Below are 22,839 nucleotides of genomic sequence, written 5' to 3' on the forward strand. Positions count from 1 at the left end.
GGAAAATATTAGAGATAATACATCCTCGGGTTGTAAGTGATCAATCAGCTGGTGGTACATCGTGATATTTGACCGCAGATTTTTCGTGAAGTCCATCTTTTTCACGCAAAATCTAAGACACAAAATAAATGTGTCAGTTTGAGTAAATCATAATCAATTTATTTTGCATTAAGTATATGAATTAAAATGTTACCTCATTGCATATGGGAAGGTCCAGCTAGTTCTGTTAATCGGAGCCATTATAGGTATTCCCCACCACCCCCACACTTGCACCAACAGAGCGCATCCATAGAATGTACAAGAATCGTTTTTTGCGTTCTTGCACAGTGATTGGTACAACGTTGCCAAGACAGCAGACCCCCAACTATATAGACTCACTCTAGTAAAATCCATTAACAAACGATTCCCCCTACTCATGCATGCAATAATAAGGGAAATCGTTTCAGGAATCTTATGAGGAATCGTTTCAGACGCATGCGCACTACACAGGAATCGTTCCAGACGCATGCAACACACAGAAAGTATTAAGACGCAAACACGTGGGGACCAGGTGGGGACCACATGGCCCATATACTAATGCGCCAATTGAAATGGCGCCTTCATCAAAAAACTACACACACACACACACACACACATATATATATATATATATATATATATATATATATATATATTTCTTAATAATATATTTCTTGGCTTTGATATTTTGTTTTTACCTATGTGTCTTTGTTAACCAAGAAAATCTAAGTCAATGGCACACATATATAGATATAATAGTTTTGTCCTTTGATTTGTCTTAAATGATTAATAATACATTTCTTAGCTTTGATATTTTGTTTTTACCTATGTGTCATTGTCAACCAAGAAAAATGTAAATCAATGGCACACACACATATATATAATAATTTTGTCCTATGATTTGTATTTTATTATTAATAATACATTTCTTGTCTTTGATATTTTGTTTTTACCTATGTGTCTTTGTTAACCAAGAAAATCTAAGTCAATGGCACACATATATAGATATGATAGTTTTGTCCTATGATTTGTCTTTTATTATTAATAACACATTTCTTGGCTTTGATATTTTGTTTTTACCTATGAGTTTGTTAACCAAGAAAAATAAAAATAAATGGCATATACATATATATATATATATATATATATATATATATATATATATATATATATATATATATATATATATATATATATGATAGTTTTGTCCTATGATTTGTCTTTTATTAGTAATAATTCATTTCTTGCCTTTAATATTTTGCTTTTACCAATGTGTCTTTGTCAACCAAGAGAAATGTAAATCAATGGCGCACACACACATACACACACACATATATATATACACACACACACACACACACACACAAACACACACACACACACACACACACACACACACACACACACACACATATATATATATATATATATATATATATATATATATATGATAGTTTTGTCCTATGATTTATATATGATAGTTTTGTCCTGTAGCGAAGATGTCCCATACCGTTTGTGTTATGGACAGTAAGATAGGCGTGCGACCCTCTATAAACTAGGGTTTCTTATGTGCAAAAGACTACACATACGAATTAAGGATGAGATCTCGCATAAGGCCAGATAACACGCACCGGAGATCAGAGCCTCCACCACCTGTGAAGCGGTTCGACTATCAACCGGAGTATCATCGAAGGAACGGGCATGTCATATTCTCTCCCGTCAAACCTCCCATGCCGGAATCTTGAGACAGCCATAGATCGGCGTGCGTCTGTGTAGTCAAGTCATGTTGGAATCTTGAGACAGACATAGATCAGTGTGCGTCTGTGTAGTCACATCATCCAGAGACAGCCATAAATCAGCGTGCGTCTGTGTAGTCAAGTCATGTTGGAATCCTGTGGCAGACATAGATCAGTGTGTGTCTGTGTAGTCATATCATCCTGAGACAGCCATAGATCAGCGTGCGTCTGTGTAGTCAAGTCATGTTGGAATCCTGAGACTAACTCTATACTACACAATGCAAGGCTGTAAGCACTACAACACCCAAACACTAACCCAAAACAATATTTCTAATATGAGACGATAAATCCTATATAAATCCTATATAAGATATGCATTATTTCTAAACACTACAACACACACAAACAATATTGCCTATTATCACCTGATATTACAACACCCAAACACTAACCTGAAACAATGACTTCACCTCCCCAATACTTGGTAAATGCCCATCTAAACGGTGAGACTTACATATCTGAAATAGTCGGTTTTCTGATGAGAAACACTCAAATTGTGTCATTTTTGTTAAGCAAAAGAGCCACCTTTACATCCTTCCATCAACGACTTCAGGCTAAGATTGCAATGGGTCATATTGCAAACATTGTCTACCAGTATCCTTCTTTCAATAACAACAACACCGTCAAGTTTTTTGAGATGGAGATTTCAAATGACGAAAACCTCCAGAATATTTTTGCTAACCACAAATATTCTAGCTTCGATGCCATCGAGTTGTACTTTACTATACAGGTTGAGACACAAGAACCTCATATTTGTTCAGTCTCAAGTTATTGACCCACCCGTCAACGAGCAAGAAGAGGTTGATGTCATAGACGATGAAGAAGAAGATCTGGAAATTGAAGTTGACGACATGGTCAACGAGGAATCCGAAGACGAACAACACATTTCGGTGCCTCCAGCTCATGTGTACGCACCTCTAGCACATATGAGTATCTTGAACTTGCAAGGTGACGAACCATCATCCGATATCTTCTTCACCCTGTACATCGAAAGTGACGATGATTTAAAGGAAGGAGACAAGTTTCCTTCTAAGGAGGCATGTCTTAGAACAATTAAAAAATGGCACATGGCGCACAACGTTGATTTTGAAGTAGACCGTTCAAACTTGGAACGGTATTTAATCACTTGTAAAAATCCAGAGTGTGGCTTCAGACTGTTGACTTCTTATAGGAAGAGAAGTAATGCATGGGTCATAGGGTCGATTACGCAACAACACACATGTGTCAACCCTAACACTTTCCAGGATCATATGAAACTCAGTGGCGATCTTATCTGTCAGGAGATCTTACCTCTCATAAGCTCTGATCCATCTTTGAAGGTCAAAAATATTATCTCGCATATCGTTACAGCCTACAACTACACTCCATCTTACAGAAAGGCGTGGGTTGCAAAAACAAAGGCAATTGAAAAAGTCTACGGCAATTGGGAGGAGTCATACAAAAATCTTCCCTGCTACCTTACTGCGCTACAAACTTACGCACCTGACACTGTTTCTATTCTAGAGACACTGCCCGCGCATGCCCCGAATGGGAACCCTGTCCAAGGAAACAGAATATTCCATCGCCTTTTTTGGGCATTCAAACCTTGCATATTGTAAACCCATACTTCAAATTGATGGAACATGGTTATACGGCAAATACAAGGGAACCATGCTTATGGCGGTTGCATAGGACGGGAACAACAATATATTTCTAGTGGTGTTCGCAATTGTTGGAGGTGAAACTGCCGCGGCTTGGATTTTCTTTCTAAGAAATCTCCGAGAACATGTTGCTCCTCAGCCTGACCTCTGTTTAAACTCTGATAGGCACGCTTCCATTGAGAGTGCTTATAACAATCTAGCAAACGGATGACATGACCCACCATCAACCCACGTGTATTGTATTCGCCACATCGCCCAGAACTTCATGCGGGAGATCAAGGATAGGCAGCTCAGGAAGGCCCTGGTCAATGCTGGTTATGCATTAACCCAACCTACATTCCAGCATTATCGGGGTAAGATTGTACTGACAAATCCAGATGCGGGAACTTGGATAGATAACATTTCTAAGGAGAAATGGACAAGGGCTTATGACAATGGCGTGCGATAAGGACACATGACGACAAATCTGGTAGAATCCATGAATGGAGTTTTCAAAGGCATTCGTAACCTTCCTATCACTGCACTAGTGGAGGCAGCCTACTTTAAGATGGCTCCGCTTTTCTCAACGAGAGGCAAAAAGTGGGGTGATGTTAGACAATCGGGTCAATTGTCTAGTGATAGTTGCATGAAATTTATGCAAGAGCAATCGGCAAAAGCAAACACTCATCAAGTAACTGTTTTCGATCGATTCAACCGCACCTTCAGTGTTTGCGAAACAATTGACCACAATGAGGGTTTGCCAAGACAGCAATATCGAGTTTTTCTAGACGACCATTGGTGCGACTGTGGAAAATTTCAAGCTTTCTGTATGCCTTGCTCACATGTCATAGCAGTATATGCATTTGCGCACCGCGACGCAATAACACTGTTGTCTCCAATTTACAAGGCTCAGACATTGCTTCGAGTTTACAGTGCTGCGTTTCCAGTGGTGGCCAAGGAGGATTAATGGCCTGAGTATGATGGGGAGGTAGTTTGGCATAATGACGCAATGCGGCGAAAGAAAAATGGTCGCCCCAATAGTACGCAGATTAAAACCGAAATGGACGTCCACGACAAAATGGAAAGAAAATGCAGCATTTGTCGTCAGGTGGGACACAATAAAAAAAGATGTCCTAGTCGTGGCTCGACCTCGTCGCAAGTTAAATCTACTTTGTATTTTTTTTTTATGACAATGTATCAATTTCTTTACCACCTCTTGTAACCTTTCCTTAGTCTTTCATCAATAAAGTGTGCTTTAGTAAAAAACCGAAATCGACAACGCAAACATTATTTAGGGTTAATAGGAATTTTACGAACTCGATTTATCTGACATTTTTACGAAAATAAAAGATCGGAATCAAAAACTTTGCGCGAAAATACCCGAAAGGGATTTTTTTCAAAAAAAAAAATACCCCAACACATAGGAGCCAAATGCGGCTGCCTTTTCAATCAATCTTCGGCCGCTCAGTGCCGCTATTGGTGCGAGTTGTAAGGAAGGAGTCTTGGTCTCGAGTCGAGCTGGGGCGTCATTTCATTCTCGTAACGGGAGTGAGTGCACCACAAGATCAGACAAGTGACTCCCTCGCAGCGGTGGAAATGGCGCCTATGTGTTGGATCATGAACTCATGCGCCAATTCAATTGGCAATAAATTTTGAAAATTTCTTTGGCCACCTCCCTATGGGGGTCACCCCCAGCGAAAATTCCAAAATACCCCTGCTTCGGAAGTTCATTTCCGAAAGCGTCTTTTTTTGAAAAAATTGACTTATTTCGGAAGTTCATTTCCGAAAACATTATTTCGGAAGTTCACTTCCGAAATACTGCGATTTCTGCAGATTTATCAAAACACTCCCCCTCCCCCAATCATTTACCCTAAATCAAAACAAAAAGTGGCAAAGGCGAAAATTTGTGCAAACAGAATTCCAAAGCTGCATCAAGGCTCTAATCACACTGCTAAACAACATTCAAAAGCTCTCAATCCTAACACTTTGTAAGTTTTGAAATTTTTAGATCTATTATTCAAATGCATATTATTTAGGGTTTTAATTGCATAAATGATATATGGTTAGGTTGTTAGTAGTATTTAGGTTGTTTAGAAGCATTTTGATTTGGTTTGAAGTTTGGTTTAGGGGTCTGCCATGGAAGTTGCAGAAAACTCCATCGCAGGGGTGTTTCGGAAGTTCATTTCCGAAAACACCTCCATCCCAGTTTTCTGAAATGAACTTCCGAAATGTATCAGAAGTTCAAATTTTTTTGTTTTTTATTTTGTCTATGCATATTAATCGTTTTCAATTGTTTACAGGAACATGTCAGGCAACCAACCAGCACGCAGGACTGCGTCTTCTAAAGTGGACGCTAAGGGAAGAAAGGGTTCTTCAAAGAAGGAGGTGAAAGAGGTGAAGGAGGTGAAGGAGGTGAAGGAGGTGAAGGAGAAGAAGAAGCTTTTGACTGGTTCTGCTTCTCGTCCCCTGGGGGTCCATGGCTCGGACGTGCAGGCTCAGCCTTCAGGCGTGATCAACGCTGATGGTTCTGATACTGAATGGGATGAGGATTGGTATAATTATCTTCATTCGGAGGAGTTCGCTCGTCGGGAAGAATAACGTGTTTTTATTTTGTTTGATGTGTATTTTGTAACGCTCGTCGGGCAGAATAACATGTTTTTGTTTTGTTTGACGTGTTTTGTTTTGTTTTTGTTCTGATTTCGGATTGTATCGCACAGTGTTTTTGTATTGGATTTATCATGTTAGTTTTTGGAAGTGGTAACCGGGGTCGGAACATATGACGGAGGAGGTGGATGTTCGGAGGAAGAAGAACCGGAGGTACGTCCACCGCGAGACAAATGAGCCAATCAATGTAAGCTATAGTTTATCATTATCATCTGGGGACGTCATTTCTAAAAAATCAAGATTAAAAATAATAAGATTTTTTTCCCAATTTTTTGTAATGACGTCCCCTGATGATAATGATAAACTATAGCTTACATTGATTGGCTCCTTTGTCTCGCGGTGGACGTACCTCCGGTTCTTCTTCCTCCGGACATCCACCTCCTCCGTCATATGTTCCGGCCCCGGTTACACCTCCTCCGTCATTTGTTACTTACAGTAGTACGTATTTTTATTAAAAGAATAAAAAAACCTTTTGAAATTTGGAAGCCTTTTTTTCTCCCCACCACTCTCTCATCCCCACCTACCCGTGTTCAACAATATGTAACTTTAATTTTATGTAATATTATCGTTGTAATCTTCACCCGATTAAATAAAGCGAATTATTGTTGTTTTTCATTTTATTCTGTCCAGACATATTTTCGGAGGTTCATTTCCGAATTCTCCAAGGGGGGTGCGTTCGGAGATGAACTTCCGAAACACCACATTTTCTGAAAAGTAACTTTATTTCGGAGATGCATCTCCGAAATCAATATTTTATATTAAAAAAAACACGTTTTCGGAGATACATTTCCGAAAACACCTTTTTTAAGAAAAAAAGTACAGTTTCGGAAATGAACTTCCGAAACAAAGGGTATTGTGGTAAATTCACCAGGGGTGGGCAAGAAGGTTAGGAGGTGGGTGAAGAAATTTTCTAAATTTTTTGCCCTAAAATTTTAGTGTTTGCGCCAAACCATTTGGCTTGCAACACATTAATGCACCATTTTCCGGTGTCCCAAACCTATACATTTTGGTAAATAATTTGAAAATATGGTTTTTTTTTTTTTTAAAAAAATTTAAACATGGTTATTTAAATTTTTTTCCTCGAATATTACTACAATTCATCTTGTATATATCGATGACACAATTTAGGTTAAATATTATTTAAAAAATTATATTATTTAAATTTTATTAAAAAAATAAATTTTGTTAAATATATTTAATTTTAAACCTCCTGGATAATTTTCAAAATAATTTCAAAAATATAATTTTTAAATAAATTAATATCATTACACTAATTCCTTTTTATAAAAAACGAAACATGTTTAAGGTTCATTGTGTCCAATCTATATAAAGTAACATATATTTATAAATTACTAAAATTTTAGTTTTCCAAATTCCAATATGATTCACTGAATTCTATAAATTTTTCTGGTTACATTGAATTGAACCGAAGAACAATTTTATCAACAAAAAAAAATTATTATTAGTTTTGAATACATTCTCTTTTATATAACTTTTTTTTGGAATGAAAATAGTATTTATATCTTGCTTTTGTGCAATAACAATACTCATCAAAACTTGTTTTTAATACAAATCAACCTCTCCTAATTTCAAACCAAAATGGCACCAATCGCTGCTACTGTTTCTCCAAATGAAAATGAGTTCAAAAGCGTTATTGACTTCAAGTCACTCCATAAGCAAGCAAATGTGCCAAAAGAATTCATTTGGTCTTCTGAGGATTTGCTTGAAACCAGTCAAGGAGATCTTGATGTGCCAATCATTGACTTAGGAGTAGTATCCAATGGTGATGCTGCTGCTTTGGAAGCTGTTGCAAAGGTTGTGAGAGATGCATGCATGAAGCATGGATTTTTCCAAGTCACCAACCATGGAGTTGCTCAAAAGTTGATTGATGAAACTAATCAAGAGTTTGTGTCCCTTTTTGAACTCCCTTTGGATAGGAAGGCTAATGCATATAAGGCTCCATGGGGTTACTCTTGTGCTCATGCATCAAGGTACTCTGCTAGTTTGCCATGGAAAGAGACTTTTACTTTCCAATACAAACACTATGATCCATCTGAGACACAAATTGTTGATTTCTTCACTTCTGTCTTAGGTGATGACCACCAACATGCTGGGTAAGAATCACTTATTTATTTTGCCTATTTTTATTTTAATCGGTTTCTTATGCTAACGTATAAGCAGGGCTGTCTCTGAAGAGATGCAAGACAGACTACTGCACAGAGTCTAAATTTTTTTTTTCTTGATTGGAATAGGTTGGTTCTCCAGAACTACTGTGATGCCATGAAGAAGCTATCTGAAGTTATTTTGGAGTTGTTGGCGATTAGTTTGGGTGTGGATCGAATGTTTTACAAGAAGTTTTTTGAAGATGCTGAAACAATGATGAGGTGCAACTCTTATCCACCTTGCAGTGGCATCCAAGCTGGAACCCTTGGCACTGGTCCTCATTGTGATCCCACCTCAATCACCATTCTTTTTCAGAACCTTGAAGGTCTTGAAGTTTTTGTCGATGGCAAATGGCTCGGTGTTCGTCCTCAACCCAATACCTTTGTCATTAACATAGGTGACACTTTTAAGGTATGTATGTATTCATATAAAGATTCGCATAGGAATGGTGTCATTTAAGGCTATATATCTAAGGTCGGTCTAAACTAAGGTTTTAGATCTGGTTTTAAATAACAGTTGCAGTCGTTGCAGTCACGTAAAGGCTTTCACGATTTAGATAAAACAAACATTTATTGTGATTTGTACTTTCATACTCGTATTTGAACTCTTGTACAAACTTGCTGATGATATTTTTTTTGTTGACTTAGGCATTGACTAATGGAGTATACAAGAGCTGTCTCCATAGGGTGTTGGCTAACAAGGAGAAGGACAGAAAGACTCTGGCTTTCTTCATAAATCCAAAATCTGACAAAATTGTGAGAGCACCAGAGAACATCCTGGGAAGACAAGAGCCAAGGAAATATCCTGATTTCACATGGTCACAACTTTTCAAGTTTACACAAGAAAAGCATCGAGCCGATCCCAACACTCTTCCAGATTTCGTCTCTGAGATCAATTCCAAAGCATCAAACATCTAGTTACTTTCAAGTTTGATGCTCAATAAAACTGTTTTTTTAATAATAATCGCTACAATTGTTGTTAGTCTTTTTTCTATGTATGCATTTATATAATGAATGACATAGAATAAGATATTAACATTCATATGGTTGATGTAGCTCATATGAGAATCCACTCTACTCAAATAATATGAAAAATAAACTTTCTATCACTTGGTGTATTTTTTTTTTCACTTTATCATTTTCATGATCAAACTCTTACATGACACAATCACAAATAAAAAAACTCAAGAAAATTTATTTTGAAAAGTGACTCAAAAACATTACATGCATGCATGCATATTTATATTATATATATTCTTATACGCATATATATAAAAAGAACACTACATCTAAAATTACATTATAAATTGTTATATTGGTCTTACTCATTCATACCAATGGCCTAAGGAATCGATCTGATCTTGCGGCCGTAACTGTTTTTGAATCGAATTGGACGAGAAAGGTAACGGAAATGGTTGATCATTGGTGACATAAGAGGGTTGAGAAATGAGATTTGTTGAAGTATATACACTATTATTGAAATGTTGATTATTTAATTCATCTTGATTATGTTGTTGATGCTGTTGATGTTGATGTTGTTGATGTAGCCTTTGTTCAGATCTTTGTTGTTTAGGGACATTAACTTTCTCACCTTCGATATCTCTATATTTTTGAAGATAAGATTTTAACGGTTCAACGTAATCTTCAAACCCTAAAGTTGTAATAGCCCAAATGATATCATCACCATTGATAGTTTTCCTCTTTTCTCTTTGACATTTATCGGAGGCTTCGCCGGTGACGAAACTTATGAACTCAGAGACACATTCTTGAACTGTTTCTTTTGCGTCCTTTGAGATTTTGCCGTTTGCTGGGATCACTTTTTTCATTATTCTACCAACGTTTGCTATGGGAAGAAAACGGTCTTGTTCTTTATTGTTGGTGGTAGTGTTGTTGTTGTTGTTATTATGATTGTTGATTGTTTTTAAAGATTGAGTTTCAGGAATTTCTGTGGTGAATCCATTTGGCAAAGTAGTATGAGTTTCATCATCCATTGGAAGTGATTTTAATTTTTTAATGAGGAATTAGATTATTATTATTAAATTTATATTTTACTTAATTGTATAGATAGATAAACTGAAAGTGAGGCAAAAAAATAGGCAAGTAAGAAGGACCCTCAGACTCGCTCTTACTTGATGTAACTGCCAGGACCCAATCCAATTCCAACTTAGATAACACTATTATTGACCTCTTGGATTGCCACACTTAGTTAACTTTTTACTTTTTTATAATTATAATTATTATTCTTATTATTATTACTGTAAAAAGAATATTATATTATTATTATTACTTTTTGTTTTTTTATAATTATAATTATTATTCTTATTATTATTACTGTGAAAAGAATATTATTATTATTATTATTATTATTATTATTATTATTATTATTATTTAATATTGTAAAAAAACATTATTATTATTATTATTATTATTTTTATAAACAAGTTTCATTATAAGAGAATAAAAATTCTCGAACCCGATTACAAAAACACCGAGAAACTATTCAGAAAAGAAAAGATTACACACCAAATGAAACCTAAAAGAGATAAAACAAAAGGTTTTCACGAAACTCATATAAGTTTAATTTGGTATGAATAATATTTTCGATAAAGGACCACCTCTATAACAAAGCTTTGATATTTCAAACAACATCCAAAATGTTCCAAACCTCCTCTCTAAAAATAATACCGTTCCTTAGTATTATTATTTAATACTGTAAAAATATTATTATTATTATTATTATTATAAAATTAAAGTTAATGCATTGACCGTATAATTCAATAGAATTTATTCATCAGTCGTGTCACATGGTTGTGATTGATTAATAGTGTAAAATTAGTATCGTGACATATTTTTCTCTATTATTATTATTATTATTTAAGTGAACAAAATGTTCAATTAGAAAAAGAAAAAAAAGTTTGATTTGGGTAGGGGTGTTCAAAATCAAAGCGGTCCAACAGAAAACCGCAAAACTGAACCAAACCAAATCGAAACCGAAAAAAACTCATTTGGTTCAGATGTGTTTGAGTCATTTTCTAATAGAACCGCGCGGTTCGGTTCGATTTACGGTTTGTATTTTACAAACCAAATCAAACCAAACCGAATTGCGTTACAAAATATTACTAACTAATATATATTTCTTTCATTCTTTAGAGAAATAAAAAAATATTGTATGTATACTTTATCATATTCTTTGTATGATATTTATTTTAATTTACATATTAACAAAAAAATAATAAAATATTATTCATTTATAAATACTATTTTGACAAAATATATTTTATCGTATTATTTGCATGATATTTATTTAAGAATGCAATTTCATGAATATCATTCTTTAGATTTAAGATAAACGTGTAAGACACAATTTTATGTATCAAATTTTAAACTTATTTTGATAATTACAAACTTTTTTTATAAAAATCTATGAATGATAAAACACAAAGTTACATTTTCCTCTATATGTGTATAAATGGCTCAATAATTTTTTTGTAAAAAATCGAACCAACCAAACCAACTCAAACCGCATTAGGTTGGTTTGGTTTGGTTCGATTTTATTTTTAAAAGTCAATAGAACCAAACCAAACCACACGGTTTTTTTCCTTGCGGTTCGGATATTTTTATATTTGGTACTGCTAACAAAATCTAACATTGACAGCCAAAAGGATCTTTAACTTTGTTGACACTTTATCTGCTTATTTATGACGATATGCACTCAAAAAAATTGGTTCTTTATAAAAATCATGACAAGAACACGGGTAACAATTTCGGTCATATATCCATCACTCATCCATTCATTAGTCCAAAAAACCTCATTAATAGATTGAATTTGTTTCGTAGTTGGAATCAGTGTTATCGATAAATGAGGAGGTAAAGTTTCTTGCAGTGATAGATTGAATTTGTTTCGTAGTTGGAATCAGAGTTGATCAGTGAATGAGGAGGTAGAGTTTTTTGCAATGGTCTTGAGTTTCTGATATGGTGGAGAGTGAGTTTAACTGCGAGGTTAATACTTTAACATTCAAGTCAGTATAAGAGTGATAAGTAATGTATGAATGAGAATGAATTTGAATATCAGAGAAATTGTGTGTTTTTCCTTTTAAATAGAATAAATGATTGACAACTAAAAATGCAGATCACGGGCAGCCGTCAGATTAATCTGAACGACTAGCAAGGTTCTCGTGTGTAGAACCTATCTTTTTTACACTTTATCCCTCTTACTTCGCCCTTAGGCCTTTACCCTTTTAGCCTTGGGGTGGCTTGTACCAACTGCCCCAGAATAACATGTTGATTGAACGCATGGGCAGAGCTATAGCCCAACGAGCCCGGGCACGCGCCCAGGCTCAATCCCTCCTATCGTTGTATACTCCTCACACTAATAGTCGATTTTTAGACAACATCATGGACAAAATTAGTAATTTTTAGACAAAATTAAGGGCAAAATTAATAAAAATAGGGTGTAAAATTTTTGGACAAAATCAAGGGCAAATTTTTTAGACTAAATCAAAGGCAAAATTAGTAGAAACAAGGTGTAAAATTAATAAAAACAGGGTGTAAAATTTTTGCCTAGACTCCCTTAAATTTATGGCTCTGCCACTAATTGAATGTAATGAAAGCTATAATTTATGAGGTATATCATTAAACAAACCTTAACAACAACATATCACTTTTATCAACAACAACATACCTTTACAACAACATTCACTTTTTATCAACATAAACAAAATCATCAACAACATACAACTTTTATCAACAACAATATACAACTTTTATCAACGATAACATACAACATCTATACACATAAACAGAATCATCAACTACATACAACTTTTATCAACAACATACCTTAACAAAAAAACAAAACATATATTGACCAAAAAAATCATCAACAACATACAAATTTTATCAACAACAACGTACAAAATATATCAACAAAAATGAAATCATCAATAACATACAACTTTTATGAACATAAAAAAAAAATCATCAACAACATACAATTTTTATAAAAAACATACCTTAGCAACAATATACAAGATATATCAACATAAACAAAATCATCAATAACATACAACTTTTATCAACAACAACATACAACATATATCACCAAAAACAAAATAATCAACAACATAGAACTTTTATCAACAACAACATACCTTAAACAACATGTAACATATATCAACAAAAATAAAATCAACAACAACATACAACTTTTATCAACAGCAACATACCTTAACAACAACATGCAATATATATCAACAACAACAAAATCATCAATAACATACAACTTTTATTAACAACATACCTTAAACAACATACAACATATATCAACAAAAACAAAACTATCAACAACATAAAATATGGAAACGTTTCACACCATCCAAATCTGCACCTAAAATATCGGGTGGCACCCGAACCCAGTCAACTCGGATTTTCACCCGTTGACTCGAGTTCGGGAGCAGGTGGACCCTGCGAGTTTGGGTCTACTTGTCATCCCTACCCATGTTCTAGTGCCAAACTGATAGTTGAAACAGACAAGTTGTCTGATATTATTTTAGAACTTGATCTTCTGTCCAATTAAATTACAACACTATTAAAACAGAAATTTTAACAATTGTTTTATGCATTATGAAATTTAAGATAATTTATTTTCAAAATAATTTTTATTAAAAAACTGATTGCAAATTTACAAAAAAAAATGTTTAACAAAAGGATGTAAAAAATTTAGTTTCAAAACATATCTTGGCCAAATGACAATCTTTACTTGTATGTTTTGATTTTGAAATCATGCATATTTAAGGAATTAAGAACGCTTTGCCAGATTTTTTAACAAGAGGATTTCTGCAGCGTAACCATGAGCAACAAAAAGACAAACACTAAAGCATCTTATGGTCCTCCATTACAAACAAATGATAAGCATATTATTTTGGGTTCGCCCACCTACTTATCAAAACTTAATCCTCCTAGTTCATCCTCTAAGGGGAATGGAGTCAAAAAGTTAATCCTCCTCCTATGAAGATGACAACTTTTATTAAAAAAAAAAAAAAAAACTTTCATTGCCTATTATTCCTCTAGAATCACATTACTATCCTCAGGACTCTACTTTGGTACAAGTTATTACAAAAACATTTTCTCCTTGATTCTTCTTTTGCCAAAAGATACTTTAAAAACAAGATAATTTATGAGTTTATTCTAGTAGACTCGGATTTCATTACTTTCACTCATGAATATGAGAAATCAGTTATTAAATTTTCAAAGTTTAAAATTAATGAGGTATTATCACCCGCTGATTGTAATCTTCCTCAAACACTTATTAAATCATTTTCAAGAGAGTATATTTCTCAAAGTTATAGCTATCTTGATTATATGGATGTCTGGTCCAATTTTTTTTGTGTAAACCTTTTGAACACACTTGGTTCATTTGATTTAATAAGAATATTTCATTATCTATTCCTAACTAGTTTATAGAGTGGTTTAATGTGTATGGACTTAATGAAGATATATTTCCAACTATTCCACCAAAACTTATACAGAATTTACTTCCATCGTTACATGCCCAAAGCACAAATATTTGCTGGCTTTTTATGTTGTCTTTGGCATTAATTGGATTACCTCTTGGACTTTCTCTTCCGAATAAATTTGGCCGGAATGACTAGCCCGACAATTAGTTAAGAGGATATCTATTAAATGGTGGGTTAGATTTAACTCAGAATTATTATCACAAACAATATCAGGGAATTGGTTTAAAGATCATCCAAAATTTTGCAAGACTTCGTCTGCTTCCAAAGATCCAATTTTTTTGGCAGATAAATCTAAATTCATTGTCGCGCTATCTTCTACCGTGGATCCCAAAGAGTTCATAGAAAAATTAAAAGATGTTATGTCAGCTTTTTTCCAAAAGTGATAGTGCCTCCATCACATTCGACCTTACATTGAAAAATGAAGACGACTATTACGATAGTCGAGATCTCTAAAGATAGAGATCTATCATGTATCATGATATTATTAAATTGCAAGATAAGAGTTGTTCCTATCAACATTAAAGCTAATTTGACTTTTGTGTCAACTATTATTAAAGTTCTTTGGTTTTTGTGCCTAAAAGATAAGTATGAAATTATTGTTAGCTTTGCAGTTCAAAAGGATTCTCTACATCACTCATCTTGGTATTATTAAGTGTACTATTGTTAGCTACTTTACTTTTGCTTTTTGCTTTGGTCATATGCGATAACATGAGCAAGCTAACCGTGTGAGAGAAGAGCGAAACAACCACTTTCAAGCGGCACTAAACAGAGACTAACCATGAGGAGAAAACACACAACGGCCGCCGCGTGAAACTCATCGACGAAATACTCTCAAGAAACACTGAGGCGTAGAGGAAGATCCTCATCACACCACCGACCAACTTGGTTACATGCTGAAGTCGAAAATTTGGATTTTTTGGAAGAAATAATGGCGGCGCTGAAAAGATTTTGCTAGATGAGAGGAAAGAGAATGTAACGTATCACAGTAATATATAGAGACACAGAAAGAGTAAGTCCGATAAAACCTCCCCATTAATACTTTTAAAAGTTGGAGTTTTTTTAGGCGATTGGAAAGTTAGTGTTGAAGTAAGAATTGCTTGTAGTACTACTTGTAGTTACTACAATGATTATTAGTTAAAACTAAAATGAAATTATTCAATAAATACTAAATTGCATACGCTTTTCTCCCTTTTGGTTTTCCTTCAATTATTTTTATAATTTTAAGTGAATTTCTCATTACACCTATAAAGTGTGAAAAACATCCCTGAAAAATCTCAAAATACCCTTCGGATATGCATATTCGAAAACACCTTTTTTATATTTTAAGATGTTTCGGATATGCATATCTGAAAACACTCTTCTTAAAATGATTTTTATTTAAATATTGGATTTAAAATGTCAGAGATTTATTCGGATATGCACATCCGAAAAGATCATTTATATACGAAAGCATAGAAAGCTACAATTTGAGATAAAATTTTCTCATTTTATCTCTTATTTGCTTGCATTGGTGCTGATTTGTAGAGGAAGAAAACTGCGTTACTTCGGATATGCATCGTTCACCTTCACTTGGCGCCGAATGAAACATCAAGTTCACCTCATTTGAGCTCAAGAACGACGACGATTTAGAAGTTATGTGGACAACTTTTCAACAATATTCTTTGAAGGGTCTGATCAAATTGAATGCGAAACTTCAAAGATCGGGAGAAGATGTTATCAAAATGTTGTGTCGTCCCCAACTACCCGCTTAAAACAAACGACGACGATTTAGAGGTTATGTGGACAATTTTTCAACAATATTCTTCGAAGGGTCCGATCGAATTGAATGTGAAACTTCAAAGATCGGGAAAAGATGTTATCAAAATGTTGTGTCGTCCCCACCCATTTAAAACAATATGTAACTTTAAATTTTTGTTCAACTATCTATGTAATTTCAATTATTTATAGTAAATCTATGCTTTGTTGCTTTGTTGTAGTGAATTATGTCCCCGACATGTTTTTGAATATGCATATCCAAATTAACCTTATCTTTAAAAATATGTGACTTCAGATATGTATTTTGCGAAAAATACCTTTTAAAAAAAATGTGACTTTGGGGATGCATATCCGATCACATTTTTTAAAAAAAAAATTTACTTCGGAGATGCATATCTAAAAATATAAAATACTTTGGAATTTTCACCGAGGATTTGTGACTGAAGAAGCATATGGGTGTAATGAGAATTTCCCTAATTTTAATTTAAAAGTTTGATTAAAAATTGTAAAATAATTTAAAGACCTACACAGCACTTCATTGCATCATGTAAAATAAGTGACTGTAACCTATATATTAGACTGCTTCAGGTAAAAATAAGTGATTATAAATTGTAATCAATATGAGACGCATAGCTGGAACACGTTACAAGACCTCTCCAGCTCTCTTTTTTTCATTAATAATAAAAACAAGTAAACGAAACAGATTTTTGTTTTCAAATAATAGATTTACAAGACACCGAGTATTAGTATTAGTATACTGTTTTTGTTCTTGTCCAAATATTCAATTACAAAACTAATACCAAATTTTGGTGGACTTCTCACTAAATTTTTCCAGAATCGTAACTATCAAGTATCCAAGGCCTCTACAATTGCAAGAATTTGATCAGAATTCCTTCACTATGGCGCCATGTTACAGCAAAATAAACAGATCTCCAAACAGTGGTGATCAAAATAAATTACCAAAAGAAAAAAAAATAAATGCCTAACTTAACAATACATGAATAATGGCAGAAAAACACTTACACAAGAATTTTGAGCAACTAAAACCAAAAAACACCTAACTCCTGTTGGCATATCGACCATGCTTAGGCAATAGCATACTCTACTGTTTCCAATTCTGTAGGCCGCCACATGGACTTTTGGACGTATAAAAAGCCCTCTGTTTCTTTCGAGTAAGTCATACGAACCTCCCACTGCATAGACTTCAGCAAGCCCTGAAGCTCATTAATGATCTCAGCAGTGTCTCGGACAATAAGCTTTCCCTCAGGCCTGAGAATTCTATCAACCTCAGCCACTACAGCTTCAAACTTGCATCTGTTTGACCAATAAACATTTCAAAATGAGATGAACATACAGATTGTTTCTTTTCTGAAAACCAAGGTTTGCAGGTAATGATCAAGAAATGAAATAGGCATTAGTACCTTTTCTTAAGCTTTGAAAACAAATGATCTGCGTGAAGTAGATCATAGGATCTGGGATATGTGCTAAATGATTCACACCAATCATGATATATGCCAAACAGCCCCCGTTCATAAATAATAGGAAGTGTGTCTGGTGAGTCTACCGGGACCACGTTCATTACCCAAATTTTCAAATCTCTCAAAGCTGCTGCAAGCCTGAGAATCCAAAAACCAGAGGAAAGTTTCAGAAACATGAGACAATAATCGCATGTCAATATAATTCAGAGTATCATTGGAAACAACAATTTTTGCTTACCCTCCATAGACAGATCTCATGTCCATGACATTGCGCATATTAGACCACTGAATGCCCATCCCATTTAGATAAGTCTTGGACACTACGCGTTTCCAGTATTCATAATCAGCAGCAAAATCTTCGGGAGCAGGCTTTCCATAAACTCCAACTTCAGAGTTTGATAACCAGTAAGGTGATTGGCCGAGTCTTGCTGGCCATTTGCCTGGCCACTGTGACCCACGTTCTGTCGAACTCACTGGCACTTTGTGCATGCATGATTGCAATGTAATGTTCCTGTGACGAAAGAGGCCATCAGCCATATATTACAGACAGAGATATTTATCTCCTAATTTTGTTTTTAATTTAAAACATTCTAATGGCTCAGTCAGAGTAGAAATACCACGCGGCATTAGGATCATCAGAGTCTTGACATAGAGAAGGCTCATTCTTGGTACGTTTCTCATAACACTCATTAGAAGTTGGCTTCCTGTATACAGCTATACCAACTCCATTAACTTTATCCTTGCTGATATTTACCACTTCCCAGCACATGGCTTTAGTTAGTGCCTTCATTTCTGTAAATTTAACTCAAAATGTCAAACTAATATATCAAATTTTAAATGCTTAAAAGAAGCAGATAATAGTGGGCGCTATCATTTACCCTTCCATATTTCTACATCTTCAGCAAGCTTCTGATAAATAGGAGTAGCAGACCATACAAAGAAACCACCAGGTCGCAATACTCTATTCAGCTCCAAGAGAAGTTTTCCACCTACACATGCACAAATATTGAGCTTCTATAATAAAAGCCAATTTACTAACATGTATTATATATGCTCTAAATGCCCAAATGATGCAGGAGAAATATTAGAATGCTGCAAAAATTTTCAAGCTTGAATGACCAAAAATTCATCTAATCGCCACTATGAAGGTTAGGTTATTGACATGTTGAAATACCTTCTATATGCCATGGAACTCTACAGCGTGCACAATGGACTGCATCAAATACTCTAGCAGGGAAGGGAAGCCTCTTTGTGCCCATCACAGCAGATATAGCAGGAATTCCCCTTTCAAGTGCAAATTGTACCTGAGCTTCATGTTCATCTTTTGGTGCAAATGACATTGCAAGTACATCTCTTTCAAAGAGAAAGCCACCAAAACTGGCAACACCACATCCAACATCTAATATCACACGTGTTTGTTTGCCCCAAGCAATATCAGGTACGGACTGCATCATCAATATTCATTATAAGTAAAATACTTAGCAGCATCACGAAAATATATTAAGTATCTGCAATTCTGCATAGCAATTCTAGGATGAAAACATTAAAATTATCATTTATACGTCCTCCAACAACCTAAATGAAATCTTTCAGTAAAAGTTTTCAAATGAAGATGATATCTCCTAGAGCGCAATAAGTGCATAGTTCCTGACTGCCTGATTTTTGCTATACAGGCACGAGAAAAACAATCTGTGATTAGTTGTCACCTGTAACAAAATATATTTACCTGTTGTATAGTGTCGATGTAATGAAGTGCACCATGTTTGAATTGGGTTCCACCACCAGGAAAAGTAAGATACTCGCCTGTAACTTTAACCCAATTCTGGTGCCCCTTATATTCAGCAAGCTTACTGTGTGGAACATTGGAATACCATATCTAAAAGAAAACAGAAAATTATTATTTTTTAATTAATAAAAATGATAAATTAAGAATAAAAATTGACATGCATTCTAGTTTATTTTTACCTTCTCTCTGCTTTTGGGCCACTCAATTGGGCGTTTATATCCTTCAGGAAGAGGGACAAGGCAGGTAGGAGGATCTTGAGGACATTGCCTTTCTCTGTGTTCATAGTGTTTAGTAGTTCGAAGGCTTTTAATTGCCTTCAAGTTGTCAAGGCATGGAATGTAATCAGGGCCAGCAGTGACATTGCATAGTTTCCAATTGAACCCAGTAAACTCTTTGGAGGATTTTTGATACTCCTTTTCATTCTTTGACTCTGCTGCCTGAGTTGAAAAAGAACCATTTTGAGTTGTACTTTCATTCAGAAGCTCGGACTGGGCCCCAGAAGGGAGTACCTCATTAGAGCCCTGGTTGTTGGTATTTTCTTCAGTTTTCTTCTCATTAGAGCTTTCATCAGAGCCCTGGTTATCATTTTGATCTACCTTTCCTTCTGTTTTATTATCTGTTGTTTCATTGGAGTCATCAGTTTTATTTCCACTTTCATCTGAACCAGGGTTATTCCCCTTTTCATCTGAATCAGATTGTCCGTTGCTATTTGATTCAGATTTCTTCTCACTCTCAACAGAATCGGATTTCTTTTCACTCTCAACAGAATCATACTTCTTCTCACTCTCATCAGAATCAGACTTCTTACTCTCAACAGAATCAGACTTCTTTTCGCTCTCATCAGAATCAGATTTCTTGTTGCCCTCGTCAAAAACAGGTTTGTTATTACTCTCATCCGAATCAGAAGGCTTCACGTACTGAGTTGCATCAGTATAAACCAGCTTGGTATCTTCAGGAGCCTTATCAGAAACAACTACCTGTTTTGCTGGAATAACAGGATTGTTTTCGGATGTGACACTGCTATCCATTTTGGTTGCATCCTGAGGCAGATCTCCCTGTTTATCTTCAAACTTCTGAGCATTGTTATTACTGGTATCACTAGTGGCTTCACTTACCCGATCCTTCACCTCACTCTGTTCTTTCACCTCATTCTTATTATTCACCGAAGACTCGTCTACATTTTGCACAGGAACTACAGAATACGATGTCATCATCCATAGCCCAACCAAGCATAGAGCCACAAACACAACAATAGTCACCGTCGAACAGTACCCCGACGGAGACCGTTTGTTATCTATTCTAGAATATTTCGCTTGCGCCATGTTGCCACGTGTCAGCAGATGGAGTGTTTTACAGCTAGTTTAGACCTGATCATCATCATACAAACAACAACAATTAAACACCATCCACATTTGTCATCTTGTATAGTAATAATATTCAATTCCCAAAATACATAACATGAACCAAAATACATAACACGAATTACCGAATCACAGATCAAATCAAATCTGCTAGTACAAGAACTAATTAAGATTAACCAAATTTAGAATACTTAAAAATATTGGATTATATTATCTATAAGAGCTTCCAATCCAATCATATCATATACAATGTAATATAAGGTTTTTTAATTCTCTTATTTTGCTTAATTAACAACATTTCCAAATTATGATATTATTTATAAAAAAAACAGTAAATAGACAATTATTAATATATATCATTTCTCTCAGGTAAAATGAAATCATCGAATTATTAAAGAAAACTAACAGATCTAATAGATTCATCCAATACGCGTGAGTTAGAAAATCAAAACAACGGCATAAAAAGCGTGTGAGAAAATTTTCAACATGGAATAACCAAACAATCAGTGAAATTCAATATCGAAGACTGTGACGCGTACAGTTATCACCGCAAATTTCAGATCAACGACAATTTGGAACAATTCAACAATTGAAAATGGAAGAATACGAAAGGAAAACAGCGTGAATTGAATGCGAGAATTCTGTGAATGTGCGAGTGTAACGGAATGAGAAAATTGATTAGACGTTACCTTAGGCTATTCAGAAAGAATCAGATCTGAGAGAGAGAATCGCTATCTCCGCATTGTGTGACGCATGAGGGAGGAATGAAGGAAGAAAGAAAAGGATGAGAAATGAAATCGACGTGAGGGAAAGAAGAGTGAGAGAGGTGTTATATATATGAAAGGGAAAATGTTACGATTTGGGGCGGTGGGGTAGAGTTGATAAGGAAAAGAATATTGAATTGAATTGAATGTGGGTTAAGGGAAAGGAGAAAGGAAAAAAAGAAAAGTAAAATGAGAGAGTTGAAGTGAAACAGAGACCAAAGGATGGAAACGGAAAAACAGTGACTACGAGAGAGTGACGGCCGCATGAAATCCGTGAAACCGGTGTGAATCAGCATGCGTGAGTCGCTAAATAAAGACCCGAATTGCATTAATTTCGCTTACCTTTTTTCTTACATCTAAATATCTGTCAACAAAACTAACCAAGCTTTCCTTTTCTTTTTTGGTAACAACTTTTTTTAAGTAAGGTAATTTCATTAAGAGCTAAATAATGGAAAGCTTGGTCTTAAAACAAAATTAAAGGTAAATTTTTTAAAAATAATCAAAAATTTAATTCGATCCGAGTGGTTTTCAAAATTCAAACATGTAGAAATAGAATTATGCGATTTTTCTAGTTTTGAACGATTTATTAATTTAATTTAAATCTGTTTAATTTAAGTTTTGAATTATGAAATGTTTTGAATGTTTTAAAGTTCTTTTCGCTTTTTCTTTTAAATGCCAAAATGAGAAATATATTAACGATTAAAATAATTCATCTCAACACAAGATGTACTGAAGATGAAGATGACAAGAAAGAATTTAAAATTACAACAAAAAATTTATAAAAAAAAATAACACAAGGCGGCCTACATAGAAGTTGATAAACAAGTTAAAGGATTAATTTACTAATCAAAAGTAACATATTTCAACTTTAACAACCAAAAAGACTGAAATTTTACCCTTTCAGATACCGCATGCAAGTGA

General features: G+C 34.6%; 3 protein-coding genes across 4 annotated transcripts; 1 reads left to right on the plus strand and 2 right to left on the minus strand.

Annotated features, from left to right (window-relative positions):
- The first annotated feature begins 7,673 nt into the window (after window positions 1-7,673).
- Window positions 7,674-9,326, plus strand: LOC131638979 (gibberellin 20 oxidase 2-like). Its single transcript, XM_058909504.1, has 3 exons — window positions 7,674-8,211; window positions 8,350-8,671; window positions 8,908-9,326. The coding sequence occupies exons 1-3, from the start codon at window positions 7,697-7,699 to the stop codon at window positions 9,175-9,177; spliced, it is 1,107 nt and encodes a 368-aa protein (XP_058765487.1). The 5' UTR covers window positions 7,674-7,696; the 3' UTR covers window positions 9,178-9,326.
- Window positions 9,327-9,584: 258 nt separating this feature from the next.
- On the minus strand, window positions 9,585-10,250 carry LOC131638978 (nuclear transcription factor Y subunit B-3-like). Its single transcript, XM_058909503.1, has one exon. It carries the CDS (start codon window positions 10,248-10,250, stop codon window positions 9,585-9,587), a length of 666 nt encoding a protein of 221 aa, XP_058765486.1.
- Window positions 10,251-17,220: 6,970 nt separating this feature from the next.
- Window positions 17,221-22,210, minus strand: LOC131638982 (probable methyltransferase PMT26). Of its 2 annotated transcripts, XR_009294820.1 has the most exons (10): window positions 21,844-22,210; window positions 19,973-21,160; window positions 19,734-19,883; window positions 19,182-19,452; window positions 18,886-18,996; window positions 18,625-18,799; window positions 18,246-18,518; window positions 17,951-18,145; window positions 17,553-17,843; window positions 17,221-17,392 (listed from the first exon to the last, which is right to left on the minus strand). XR_009294820.1 is itself a non-coding variant. In XM_058909508.1 (9 exons), the coding sequence occupies exons 2-9, from the start codon at window positions 21,113-21,115 to the stop codon at window positions 17,615-17,617; spliced, it is 2,547 nt and encodes an 848-aa protein (XP_058765491.1). In that variant the 5' UTR covers window positions 21,116-21,160; window positions 21,844-22,210; the 3' UTR covers window positions 17,221-17,614. The 2 variants fall into 2 exon arrangements, 1 of the variants encoding a protein (XP_058765491.1); XM_058909508.1 differs by having other exon boundaries at window positions 17,221-17,843.
- Between the last annotated feature and the right edge of the window lie 629 nt (window positions 22,211-22,839).

This window comes from Vicia villosa, unplaced genomic scaffold (assembly GCF_029867415.1).
Source record: "Vicia villosa cultivar HV-30 ecotype Madison, WI unplaced genomic scaffold, Vvil1.0 ctg.002495F_1_1, whole genome shotgun sequence".
In the NCBI taxonomy this organism is placed as follows: Eukaryota; Viridiplantae; Streptophyta; class Magnoliopsida; order Fabales; family Fabaceae; genus Vicia; species Vicia villosa.